General features: G+C 43.7%; 1 protein-coding gene across 5 annotated transcripts in view; it reads left to right on the top strand.

Annotated features, from left to right (window-relative positions):
* The window catches only part of RPH3A (rabphilin 3A), a 181,801-nt gene that overhangs the window by 95,307 nt on the left and 72,174 nt on the right, over window positions 1-14,320 (top strand). For all 5 annotated transcript variants that reach the window (XM_072142713.1, XM_072142722.1, XM_072142704.1 and 2 more), the window contains 3 exons: window positions 269-352; window positions 1,357-1,513; window positions 2,427-2,468. In XM_072142713.1, the coding sequence (XP_071998814.1) occupies window positions 269-352; window positions 1,357-1,513; window positions 2,427-2,468 (283 nt within the window). The remainder of the gene's footprint in view (window positions 1-268; window positions 353-1,356; window positions 1,514-2,426; window positions 2,469-14,320) is intronic.

The following is a 14,320-nucleotide window of genomic DNA, read 5'->3' as shown; positions in this document are numbered from 1 at the left end:
TGATTAACTGCGTATAAATATTATGTAATTATACCCCAATAGACTTCTGTCTATTTTGCAAAATTCAGCAGAGATGGAGTAAACACAAGGGTCTAGTCAGTGGTGAAAGAGACACATTCTCTTATAAGATATATATTACGAGGTTTATTAAGTGCACTTGTTCTATTGATTTAGGCAAAGTGTGTCTTGCATATAGACACACAAACTTTAAGACTCAGTGTTATGTGTATGTAGAGTACATTACAATATTATTCTTGATTTTTAACAGAATGTTTGCACAAAGTGTGGAGTACAGACCAACAGTCGCCCTCACTCCATCTGGCTTTGCAAAATATGTAGTGAGCAACGTGAGGTAAGTAGCACATATAGATGTGGTTGTACAGATAGTCTATCAATATTAGAATTATTTATTCCCTGTATTAGCTGGCTGAGAGCATACTCTAGAGGACTGGCTTATATAGTCTGTATAGCTGCCCTCTTTCTTTGTCTTCCTTATTCAATGTTATGTTCAGCATATTTTTAGCGTGCATAAAGCTGGGGTTGTCTTTGCTTAAGTTGTTAGCATAGTGGTTGTATTTTCTTCCCACATATATGAATTCAACAGGGGTGTAACTACACTGGTAGCAGCTCTAGCAGCTGTTATGGGGCCCAGAACTCAGGGGGCCCCATCCTAACTGACACTAAAGAATAGAGGATGTGCACCATTTTATACATATTATGCTGCACATTGTACAGCATAATATTTATATAACATGTATGTCATGTATATATGCTGTATATGTGTGATGTGTGTATGGTGTGTTTATATATAGTATGTGTGTATGCATGTGATGTTTACATGTTTGTATGTGTGCATATGTGTGTAAGTGTTTAAATGTGTGAGTATGAGTGAAGAACTATAGGTATATAGAATATATGACATGACAGATCACATCACAATATAAGTGTCAGAGAAAATGTATAAAATGAAATTCACCACCGAAACCTAATTCGTATGGATGTGCAGGTTAGATGCTTTCAATTGGGCTCATCAGAGTATAGCTCGCCTCCACTTTTTCATACTAAAACTGTTTGTGGCAACACTGTCGTAAGACTTTCTTAGGGGGGTTTTCCCATCAGTTTTTTAAGGTTTTAACATCAATTTCTATTTATTTATTTAAATCATTAATGCCAGGGGATGTACTTTTCATAAGGGGTTTACATTACATTACATTAAGACGAGAACACATATAAGTACAAAAGTAACAAAACTACTTTGAAGTGGTACAAGCGTATTTTAATGCAGACTGCTATGAAAAAAGTTGGAAATGTTATTTAATAAAAGATCTTAATTTACACTTTTCATGACATCTTCAGGTATGGAAAAGATCTGGAGCATGGTTCTTCAAGGGATTTCCAAAACATGTACTTCCACAACCAATGCCAGTGAGCAAGCAAAAAACCCAGAATCCTCCAAGTGAACAAACAGCAGAAGCTCCAGAACAAAAACGCTACCCTCGTAGCCAAGTCCGAGGTGACAAATCTAATACATCAGTTAAATGGACAATGTAACAAATATGAAAAATAACAATATGTAATAACAATATGTAACATTATGAAAAATCATAGTCTTCAAATCGTATGTATAAATTAGTTCACATTTCTTTGATGCAGTGTGTAGAAACATCTATATAATAACTCATTTTTTTAATAAAGGGATTCAATTTTGTTTCAAATGGGTAATTTTACTTAATTAAAAAAAAATCTATAATCAACTAATAAACCTGTATCATAAGTGTTTCAATTTTTACCAGTTACCAGATAGTGACTCTACTTTGGGTGAACACAGGAATGCTTTAGAATTCGGTTCATTGAGAAGAATAATGTTTTATATTATCTATTTATTTAGCCCATTCTGGCCTTTTTACAACAAAACTTTTTCCCAACAGAAAACTTTTATTTCAAAAACGTTTTTTCAAAGCGATTTTATATCTTCTTTACTGCTCTTTAACTGTCATATTGTACTTTGATGGGTAGATGTTGATAAGTGCTGTATTATTTTGGGGTGGAAGGCATTAAGGCACCATAGACTAGACCACCTACTGGTACATAATATGATGATTTGTCATAAAGGATCTAGGTGCATGCCATACAGTAACATCCTCTTGGGAACCTCCTCGTCTTCCCATTATCAGTAATTCATTTGCATTACCTAAAAATAGTTACAAACATTAAAAACTATATGAATAAATAATCAGAAGACCTCGTTGATTCCTCCCTATGTTTCTTTTAATATCTTTCCTGCAAAGTGACCACATATTTCAGAAAGATTATGTATTCAACCAGTGCATCATTGTGAGAAACATGTTTCCATTGTGTGAATATTGCCTTGCTGTTCACTTATTTAGCTGATTCATTGAATATATATGCTCTCTTGTGTCTTTAAGGTCAAGCAGAGATTACAGCTCAACCAGACCCCGAATCCTACGGTAAGAACTCAGTATGAAGACAGATACCTTCCCGCTGTACGACAGATAATTAATTCAGAATTATCATCCAGTTGTGATTATTGTCATGGTAACCAAGGTTAGGTGTAGTTCTTCCAGCGGTCTAGCAAGGGATTAGCCTTCACTTGAAAATGAAGCACTTGAAATCTCATGTCTTAGTAAAGAGGCCAGTTAATTCTTTGTGAAACTTGCGATTTTACATAGAAGAAAAAAAACCCCTGTCTGTACGACTTATTCATAGTACGACACATTTGGTTTTCATGTGCATATTTTGCCAGTAATGAGAGACAATTGAGGAAATGAGCGGCAGAGATTTCAATGCCAATCAGGGGCTCTATTCAGGTTTTGTAATCATCTTCCACATTTGCAAGGCAAAGTAGTAAATGAGATTTGTGGCTACATTTATGCATTTAGATTTTTTTTTTCTGCAATTTTTAAAGCCAAAATCACAAAAAATAAAAAAGCTCAAGTTCCTCATGTGCTTCATGAATTTTTTTTTAACTTTTGTTAACAATTAGAGGAAACATTATAAAAAAAAACCCAAAACAAAAATAAAAGAATCGCGTATAAAACAACAGGAAATGCATAATCACTTAAGCTACATAAGAGTAGACAAGAATGCCAGCTCACCCCACCTTGTGACCTCTGCAACTCCTGGACACCTCCCGGTGCACGGAAAACGATCCCCCCACAGCCGTCTGGTAACAATGTCAAATATAGTCCGGACCAGCACTACATGAAAGAGTTCCACGTTGAGTCTTTGCCAAAAAAACTTTCATTTTATTTGATAAAATGCATATTATAACACGAGGAGACAACGCACTGAAACGCATTAACCGGACTGTCTCCTCGTGTTGGAATGTGCATTTTATCTAATAAAAGGAAAGTTTTTCGGCAAATACTCAACGTGAAACTTCTTCATGTACTGCTGGTCCGTACTATATTTGACAAGTTATACAGCTTACAAGATAGAAGTAGACATAGTTATGCCCGATATTCATTTACCACTTATTATTTTGTTATATGAATAGTACCAATCTACCATCCTGGACCCTTTTCTTGTATTTATGCATGATAAGGTCCTGAAAGGTAAGTTGGTCAAGGGCAGTTATGAGCACATCTGTGGCCATTTTATAGACAGGAATGGCTTTACTTAAAGGGGTTGGCCACTTTACCTCATGTTTTTTGTAATGTGTGTGTAAGTGTGGTGGGGCAGGATATTAAGTAATTTACCACTAGACATCTATTAAAAGTTCTAAAACGCTTTCTTCATATGTAAAGTGAAGCCTCCTGTCTTTTACCTCTTCAGCCAGAGATTCCTGTCCATAATATGGCCGCAGATGGAGGGTCATGTGATCTTTAACTGGAAAATGTGTATGTTAAAGGTTCACCAAAAAATGTTGGTGCACACTTCCTGAACAGTGGAGGGTGCGCCAAATAAATGTAGACCGCATTCAATTATCTGGCACACTCTGTACTTTAGGGAGGCAAAAGCACTACTTTTTTATAAATCTGGGCCAATAAAAGTGTATTAAAGTTGTGGATCTATGTTAAGCATCTATTTCCTATTCTTGATAAACAAGCAAAATTTACTTCATGTTGGGACCCAACACTGACCTATTTGTTATTGCAATGTAATTTTTTTTGTTGGTTGCCATGTCATATATGATCTATAAGCTGATAATGTTTCTTACTAAGTTCTAATATATCAGTATAAAAATGGTACATGTCTGGAAATGCCAAAACTGAATATGTGATCAAACACTGACAAAGCAGTATTTTCATCAGAAGTTGTGCTATAAAGACCGGAGAGGCAATGAAATTTTTTTTTAGACTGAATGGCTGCGATATGATTACTTCTGACTATTTGAATGAGACCTGATACATGTAACATAGTGTCAGATTTACAGGTAACATGTTATACAACAGGATTAACTATGAAGATTGTTTTATAGTTTTATGGGAAAAATATTTATTTTTCTTCCTTGCTTATGCAGACACATTGGGCTCATTTACTAAGGGCATTCGTCGGACATTCCAATGATATCTGTTTTGTGGCGCTGGGACAGGGATTTAAAAGGGGTTTTTGGTCACGTGATCGGATTTTGGCACAATTGCGCCAGCTTTCATGCAACACAAATCGGGGGGGCATCGGACGAACCGCCGGATTCGGACATACCGCAGGGTTTAACTTAAAAATTGTGTCACAAGCCCAAGCACTTACATACATCGGGAAGAAGAAGGTGAACTCCGGCAGACCTGATCGGGGAAGCAACACATGCAGGATATCGGGCGCACAATCTTCATGAATCGCGGCAGAGTTCATCCTCGTCGGACAGTCCGGATAGGGGATTGTGCAGGGACTGGGTAAGTAAATGTGCCCCATTGGGTAAGACCAACCACGCAAGCCCAAAATGAGAATTTCAAGTACTAATTAATGTTTTAACACAAAATATATATCTTATTACACATAAAATTCTGATTTACAACAAGCTGTTCCCAAATTGCATGTTTAGTGTTACATTCGGTCAGCAGCTAGATTATGATTAGAGATGAGCGAACATACTCGTCCGAGCTTGATGCTCGATCGAGCATTAGCGTACTCGTAACTGCTCGTTGCTCGGACGAGTATTTTGCCCGCTCGAGAAAATGGCAGCTTCCGCCTTTTTGCTTTTTGGCGGCCAGAAACAGAGTCAATCACAAGCCAGGAGACTCTGCACTCCACCCAGCATGACGTGGTACCCTTACACGTAGATAGCAGTGGTTGGCTGGCCAGATCAGGTGACCCTGGGATAGACTAGCCGCTGCCCGCGCTGCTCGGATCATTCTCTGTCTGGATGCCGCTAGGGAGAGAGCTGCTGCTGGTCAGGGAAAGCGTTAGGGTGTTCTATTAGCTTACTGTTAGGCAGGAGTGATTTTACAACAACCCAACAGCCCTTCTTAGGGCTACAATAACGTTATACTTTTTTTTTTTATTTGCTTGTGGCTGGGCTTGCTGGCACTAGTAGTGCAGCTAGTACCATATTGTGAGGAATTAGCAGGGGGACTTGCTACCGTTGTGTTTAGCTTTTAGTGACACACATATCCACCTCAAACACCAAAGTGGGACAATTTATTAGGGGTTTGATTTCAATTAGGCACAGTCTGCCAGTTTCTTTTTATTTTACGTTTATTTTTTTAATAACTCAGTGTCATCTCATCTTGCATAGTAGTGTGCTTTCATGCTTGGCTAGAAAATAGCCATAGGAGAATCCAAACGTCTTACTTACGCCTACAGTAGCGTTATATATATTTGATTTCTGGTTGATCTGCTGGTGGCTGTAGTTGCTGCAGTGCATCTACTAGGAAATTGTGAGCAATTTGTAGTGAGACTTGCGACCACTGTGTTTTGCGCTTAGTGACGCACATATCCATCGCAAAGACCGAAGTGGGAAAATTTATTAGGGCCCGGGGTTGTATTTCAATTAGGCACAGTCTGCCATTTCCTTTTTTATTTTACGTTTATTTTTTTCATAACTCAGCGTCATCTCATCTTGCATAGTAGTGTGCTTTAATACTTGGCTAGAAAATAGCCATAGGAGAATCCAAACGTCTTACTTACGCCTACAGTAGCGTTATATATATTTGATTTCTGGTTGATCTGCTGGTGGCTGTAGTTGCTGCAGTGCATCTACTAGGAAATTGTGAGCAATTTGTAGTGAGACTTGCGACCACTGTGTTTTGCGCTTAGTGACGCACATATCCATCGCAAAGACCGAAGTGGGAAAATTTATTAGGGCCCGGGGTTGTATTTCAATTAGGCACAGTCTGCCATTTCCTTTTTTATTTTACGTTTATTTTTTTCATAACTCAGCGTCATCTCATCTTGCATAGTAGTGTGCTTTAATACTTGGCTAGAAAATAGCCATAGGAGAATCCAAACGTCTTACTTACGCCTACAGTAGCGTTATATATATTTGATTTCTGGTTGATCTGCTGGTGGCTGTAGTTGCTGCAGTGCATCTACTAGGAAATTGTGAGCAATTTGTAGTGAGACTTGCGACCACTGTGTTTTGCGCTTAGTGACGCACATATCCATCGCAAAGACCGAAGTGGGAAAATTTATTAGGGCCCGGGGTTGTATTTCAATTAGGCACAGTCTGCCATTTCCTTTTTTATTTTACGTTTATTTTTTTCATAACTCAGCGTCCTCTCATCTTGCATAGTAGTGTGCTTTAATACTTGGCTAGAAAATAGCCATAGGAGAATCCAAACGTCTTACTTACGCCTACAGTAGCGTTATATATATTTGATTTCTGGTTGATCTGCTGGTGGCTGTAGTTGCTGCAGTGCATCTACTAGGAAATTGTGAGCAATTTGTAGTGAGACTTGCGACCACTGTGTTTTGCGCTTAGTGACGCACATATCCATCGCAAAGACCGAAGTGGGAAAATTTATTAGGGCCCGGGGTTGTATTTCAATTAGGCACAGTCTGCCATTTCCTTTTTTATTTTACGTTTATTTTTTTCATAACTCAGCGTCATCTCATCTTGCATAGTAGTGTGCTTTAATACTTGGCTAGAAAATAGCCATAGGAGAATCCAAACGTCTTACTTACGCCTACAGTAGCGTTATATATATTTGATTTCTGGTTGATCTGCTGGTGGCTGTAGTTGCTGCAGTGCATCTACTAGCAAATTGTGAGCAATTTGTAGTGAGACTTGCGACCACTGTGTTTTGCGCTTAGTGACGCACATATCCATCGCAAAGACCGAAGTGGGAAAATTTATTAGGGCCCAGGGTTGTATTTCAATTAGGCACAGTCTGCCATTTCCTTTTGTATTTTACGTTTATTTTTTTCATAACTCAGCGTCATCTCATCTGGCATAGTAGTGTGCTTTCATACTTGGCTAGAAAATAGCCATAGCAATAGGATAGCATCGTTTGGTTTTAAAAACTAAAAAACACACACAAAAAAAAAACACAAAAAAAGGTTAAAAAAAAAATTAAAGTTATAACTCTCATTTTCAAAATGTTTAACCCGAGGGCTAGGGGTAGAGGACGAGGGCGGGGACGTGGGCGTCCAACTACTGCAGGGGTCACAGGCCGTGGTCCTGGGCGGGGTGAGACACCACCTGCTTATGAGGGAGCAGGGGAACGCCGCAGAGCTACACTCCCTAGGTTCATGTCTGAAGTTACTGGGACTCGTGGTAGAGCACTGTTGAGGCCAGAACAGTGCGAACAGGGGATGTCGTGGATTGCCGACAATGCTTCGAGCAATTTGTCCACCAGTCAGTCTTCCACGCAGTCCACCCATGTCACCGAAATCGGCACTCCTCCAGCTCCTGCACCTCAGCCTCCTCCCCCCCAGTCTGCCCCCTCCCAGCAAAATTTGCATTTGAACCGGCATACTCTGAGGAACTGTTTTCTGGACCCTTCCCACAGTCACAAACCACTTGTCCGGTTGCTGATGAGCAATTTTCCGATGCCCAGGTTTTCCATCAGTCGCAGTCTGTGGGTGATGATGACCTTGTTGACGTACTGGAAGAAGTGTGTAAAGAGGTGTCCGACGATGAGGAGACACGGTTGTCAGACAGTGGGGAAGTTGTTGTCAGGGCAGGAAGTCCGAGGGGGGAGCAGACTGAGGGATCGGAGGATGATGAGGTGACAGACCCAAGCTGGGTTGAGAGGCCGGGTGAACACAGTGCTTCTGAGACGGAGGAGAGTCCTCGACCAGAACAGGTTGGAAGAGGCAGTGGTGGGGCCAGATGGAGAGGCAGGGCCAGAGCTGGTGCATCAGCGCCAAATGTGTCAACTAGTGAAGCTCCCGTGGCGAGGGCTCCTGCGGCGAGGGCTAGATTTTCAGAAGTCTGGAGGTTCTTTAAGGAAACACCGGATGACCGACGGACTGTGGTGTGCCACATTTGCCAAACCAGGATCAGCAGGGGTTCCACCACTACTAGCTTAACTACCACCAGTATGCGCAGGCATATGAATGCTAAACACCCCACTCAGTGGCAACAAGCGCGTTCACCTCCGGCCGTGCACACCACTGCTCCTTCCCCTGTGTCAGCTGATAGTCAGCCCCCTGCCCAGGACCCTGCCACAAAAACCCCATCGTCGCCTCCACGATCCTCCACAGCATCCACCAGCGTTCAGCTCTCCATACCCCAAACGCTGGAGCGGAAACGCAAATATAGTGCAACCCACCCGCACGCCCAAGCCCTTAATGTGCACATCTCCAGATTGCTAAGCCTGGAGATGCTGCCCTATAGGCTAGTAGAGACCGAGGCCTTTCGCAGCCTCATGGCGGCGGCCGCCCCTCGGTATTCGGTCCCCAGCCGCCACTACTTTTCCCGATGTGCCGTCCCAGCCCTGCACCAGCACGTGTCAGACAACATAATCCGTGCCCTGACCAACGCCGTTTCTGACAAGGTCCACCTGACCACGGACACGTGGACGAGTGCTGCCGGGCAGGGCCACTATATATCGCTGACGGCACATTGGGTTAACTTGGTGGAGGCTGGGACCGAGTCTGACCCTGCGGCTTGTTATATACTGCCGACGCCGAGGATTGCGGGGCCTACCTCGGTCCAGGTGTTTCAGGCCTACTATGCCTCCTCCTCCTCCCACCCCTCCTCCACCTCCTCCTCCGAACGACCATCCGTGGGCATGGCGCCATCAGTTGGTAGCTCTAGGCACAGCAGCAGTGCCGTCGCTAAGCGACAGCAGGCGGTGCTCAAACTGCTGAGCCTAGGCGATAAAAGGCACACTGCCCAAGAACTATTACAGGGCATCACGGCGCAGACTGATCTGTGGCTGGTACCGCTGAACCTGAAGCCAGGCATGGTTGTGTGTGACAACGGCCGTAACCTGGTGGCGGCTCTGCAACTCGGCAGACTGACACATGTGCCATGCCTGGCCCATGTGTTAAATCTGATAGTTCAGCGTTTCCTCAAGACATACCCCAATCTGTCTGATTTGCTCACGAAGGTGCGCCGCATCTGTGCGCATTTCAGGAAGTCCAGCACAGATGCTGCCACTCTCAGGGCAGCGCAGCGCCGCCTCCAACTGCCCGCTCACCGACTGTTGTGCGACGTGCCCACGAGGTGGAATTCAACACTGACCATGTTATCCAGAGTTTACCAGCAGCGCCGAGCGATTGTAGACTGCCAGATGTCAATTTCCACCAGAACTGGTAGTCAGGTCAGTCAGCTTCCTCAAGTCTACAATGAGGAGTGGACGTGGATGTCTGATATCTGTCAGGTGCTGAGTAACTTTGAGGAGTCAACACAGATGGTCAGTGGCGATGCCGCCATCATCAGCCTCACCATCCCGCTGCTTGGCCTGTTGAAAAACTCTCTGGTCAGCATGAAGTCGGAAGCTTTGCGCTCCTCACAAGAGACGGGGGAAGAAGATTCCCTTGTTGATAGCCAAAGCACCCTTAGGTCTGTTTCTCAGCGCATATCGGAGGAGGTGGAGGAGGATGAGGAGGAAGAGGAGGAGAATGTTGGCGAGACACAAGAGGGGACCATTGTTGAGTCCTTCACTGTTGAGCGTGTATGGGCAGAAGAAGAGGAGTTGGAGGAGTTGGAGGAGGAGGAAATGGACAGTCAGGCCAGTGAGGGGAGTGAATTCTTACGCGTTGGTACTCTGGCGCATATGGCAGATTTCATGCTAGGCTGCCTATCCCGTGACCCTCGCGTTCAAAGAATTTATTCCAGCACCGATTACTGGGTGTTCACTCTCCTGGACCCACGGTACAAGCAAAATCTTTCCACTCTCATCCCTGGAGAGGAAAGGAGTGTGAGAATGCATGAATACCAGCAGGCCCTGGTGCACAAGCTGAAACAGTATTTCCCTTCTGACAGCGCTAGCGGCAGAGTGCGTAGTTCTGCGGGACAAGTAGCGAGGGAGAGTAGGCGAGCAGGCAGCTTGTCCAGCACTGGCAAGGGTACGCTTTACAAGGCTTTTGCCAGCTTTATGTCACCCCAGCAAGACACTGTCACCTGTCCCCAGTCTCGACAGAGTAGGGCTGATCTTTACAGAAAGATGGTGAGGGAGTACGTAGCTGACCATACCATCGTCCTAAATGATCACACAGCTCCCTACAACTACTGGGTTTCAAAGCTGGACATGTGGCACGAACTGGCGCTGTACGCCTTGGAGGTTCTTGCCTGCCCTGCCGCTAGCGTCTTGTCCGAGCGGGTTTTCAGTGCAGCTGGTGGCATCATCACCGATAAGCGTACACGCCTGTCGACTGACAGCGCTGACAGGCTGACGCTTATCAAGATGAATAAAGCCTGGATTTCTCCTAATTTCCAATCTCCACCAGGTGAAGGAAGCTCAACCTGAATAATTTATCCACTCCTCCTCCTCCTCATTTTCCTCCTTCTCTTCCTCTTTGTACAGTAAAGCAGAGGAAACTGGCTATTTTTTGACAGGGCCCACTGGCTCTAGCTATAGTACTTTATGCATTTAATTTTTCTGGAGGGCCACCGACCCGGTCCTCTGTTTTAAACAATTTTTGGGAGTGCCACATACAGGCACTCAATCTATTCCATTTTTCTGGAGGGCCACCTACCTGCTCCTCTGGTTTGAAAACTTTTTTGGACTGCCACATACAGGCACTCAATCTATTCCATTTTTATGGAGGGCCACCTACCTGCTCCTCTGGTTTGAAAACTTTTTTGGACTGCCACATACAGGCACTAAATCTATTCCATTTTTATGGAGGGCCACCTACCTGCTCCTCTGGTTTGAAAACTTTTTTGGACTGCCACATACAGGCACTATCCAAATTGAATTGTCTCCATAGCAGCCTCCACACGTTGTCTCCATTGCTACCTCCAAAAGTCGTCCATATAGCTGCCTCCATACATCGTCCCTTTATCAAACGAGGTGTGTCAGGCCGAAATTTGGGTTGTTTTCATGGATTCCACATCAAACTTGTTAACTTTGTCGCCACCCTGCTGTGTTATCCACAAAATACACTGGCAAACTTTTACCATTTACGGATATTATTTCAGCGCTTCTTGCGCATCTGTTTACATTCCCCTCACCATCCATATCCTAAACTTATAAGAACGCTACTACACTTGATCTTATACAAAAGGTTCTTAGAAGTGCTGTTTGGGGAGTAGCCTAGAGACAGGGGCTTGGATTGGCGAAAGCTCGCCTGGCAGCGGAGCGCCAGCTCCATGCCAAGATCCAACTAACATAGTTTTAACTGCAGCACCTTTAATCTACTACTAGTTCACTGCCTCCATACATGGTCCCCTTATTAAACGAGCTGTGTCAGGCAGAATTTTGGATTGTTTTCATGGCTTCCATGTTAACTTTGTCGCCACCCTGCTGTGTAATCCTCAAAATATACTGGCAAACTTTTACCATTTACGGATATTATTTCAGCGCTTCTTGCGCATCTGTTTACATTCCCCTCACCCGCCATATTCCCAACTTATAAGAACGCTACTACACTTAACTTGGTGCAGGCTGGGACCGAGTCTGACCCTGGGGCTGGTCATATACTGCCGACGCAGAGGATTGCGGGGCCTACCTCGGTCCAGGTGTTTCAGGCCTACTATGCCTCCTCCTCCTCCCACCCCTCCTCCACCTCCTCCTCCTCCGAATTACCATCCGTGGGCATGGCGCCATCAGTCGGTAGCTCTAGGCACAGCAGCAATGCCGTCGCTAAGCGACAGCAGGCGGTGCTCAAACTGCTGAGCCTAGGTGATAAAAGGCACACCGCCCAAGAGCTATTACAGGGCATTCCACATCAAACTTGTTAACTTTGTTGCCACCGTGCTGTGTAAGCCACAAAATATACTGACAAACTTTTTTCATTTACGGATATTATTTCAGCGCTTCTTGCGCATCTGTTTACATTCCCCTCACCCGCCATATCCCAAACTTATAAGAACGCTACTACACTTGATCTTATACAAAAGGTTCTTAGAAGTGCTGTTTGGGGAGTAGCCTAGAGACAGGGGCTTGGATTGGCGAAAGCTCGCCTGGCAGCGGAGCGCCAGCTCCATGCCAAGATCCAACTAACATAGTTTTAACTGCAGCACCTTTAATCTAGAATCATAGTAGTAGAATCATAGTATATAAGGCTGGAAGGAGACGCAAGACCATCAAGTCCAACCTTCAAGAATTAAATAAATGTTTTATCCCCATAACCCGTGATATTTTTTCTCTCCAGAAAGTCATCCAGGCCTCTCTTGAACATGTACATAGAGTCGGCCATAACAACCTCCTGCGGCAGAGAGTTCCATAGTCTCACTGCTCTTACAGTAAAGAACCTTTGTCTATGGTGATGGTAGAATCGCCTCTCCTCTAGGCGTAGAGGATGCCCCCTTGTCCTGGTCACAGGCCTAGGTATAAAAAGATCTTTGGAGAGATCCTTGTACTGTCCGTTCAGGTATTTGTACATTGTAATGAGGTCTCCCCTCAGTCGTCTTTTTTCTAAACTAAATAATCCCAAATTTTGTAATCTGTCATTGTATTCTAGTCCCTCCATTCCCCTAATAATCCTGGTTGCTCTCCTCTGCACCCGTTCCAGCTCTACTATATCCTTTTTATATACTGGTGCCCAAAACTGTACACAATATTCCATGTGTGGTCTGACCAGGGATTTGTATAAGGGCAGAACTATGTCTTTATCATGAGAATCTATTCCTCTCTTGATACATCCCATTATTTTATTTGCTTTAGCAGCAGCCACCTGGCTCTGGTCACTAAAATTAAGTTTACCATCCACCAATACGCCCAAGTCCTTTTCAGCTTCAGTTTTACTAAGTAATTGACCGTTTAGAACATAATCATACTTTTTGTTTCCATGGCCCAAGTGCATAACTTTACATTTATCTACATTAAACCTCATCAACCATTTCTCTGCCCATCCCTCAAGCTTCCACAAATCCCTCTGTAATGCTAAACTATCGACCTCAGTATTTATTACTTTACACAGCTTAGTATCATCTGCAAATATTGAAACTTGACTGTGTAAACCCACTACAAGGTCATTAATAAAAATTTTAAAAAGAAGTGGCCCCAATACTGACCCCTGTGGCACTCCACTGGTAACATCAACCCAATCTGAGAATGTGCCATTAATGACCACCCTCTGTTTTCTATCACTAAGCCAATTACTTACCCAGATACACAGATTTTCTCCTATTCCCAGCAGTCTCATTTTATATACCAACCTTTTATGTGGCACGGTGTCAAATGCCTTTGAAAAGTCCAGATATACAACATCCACAGCGTCCCCCAGATCCAGTCTTGAACTTACCTCCTCGTAGAAACCAATCAGATTAGTCTGACAGGACCGATCTCTCATAAACCTATGCTGACGCTGGGTTATAAGGTTGTGCACAGTGAGATACTCCAGGATAGCATCTCTAATAAACCCCTCAAATATTTTCCCCACCACAGCAGTTAGACTTACGGGTCTGTAGTTTCCAGGATCGCTATTTGATCCTTTTTTGTATATTGGTACCACATTTGCTATGCGCCATTCTTGTGGAACATAACCAGTCCTCAGTGAATCTTCAAATATTAAAAATAACGTTCTGTCTATCACTGTACATAATTCATGCAGAACCCGGGGGTGTATGCCATCTGGCCCAGGTGATTTATCTATCTTAGTGGTTGCGAGGCGGCGCCGTACCTCTTCCTGGGTTAAACTGTTGACATTATAAAAAGAATTTACATTATTCCTCATTGTGTCTTCCACCAGGGGATTTTCCTGGGTAAAGACAGTTGAGAAGGCGACATTCAGTAGATTGGCCCTTTCCTCATCTCCTTCCACCATGACCCCCATGTTATTTCTAAGGGGACCCACACTCTCT

The sequence above is a fragment of the Engystomops pustulosus genome, chromosome 1, assembly GCF_040894005.1.
Source record: "Engystomops pustulosus chromosome 1, aEngPut4.maternal, whole genome shotgun sequence".
NCBI lineage: Eukaryota > Metazoa > Chordata > Amphibia > Anura > Leptodactylidae > Engystomops > Engystomops pustulosus.
This window is presented reverse-complemented; position numbering and strand designations above follow the sequence as displayed.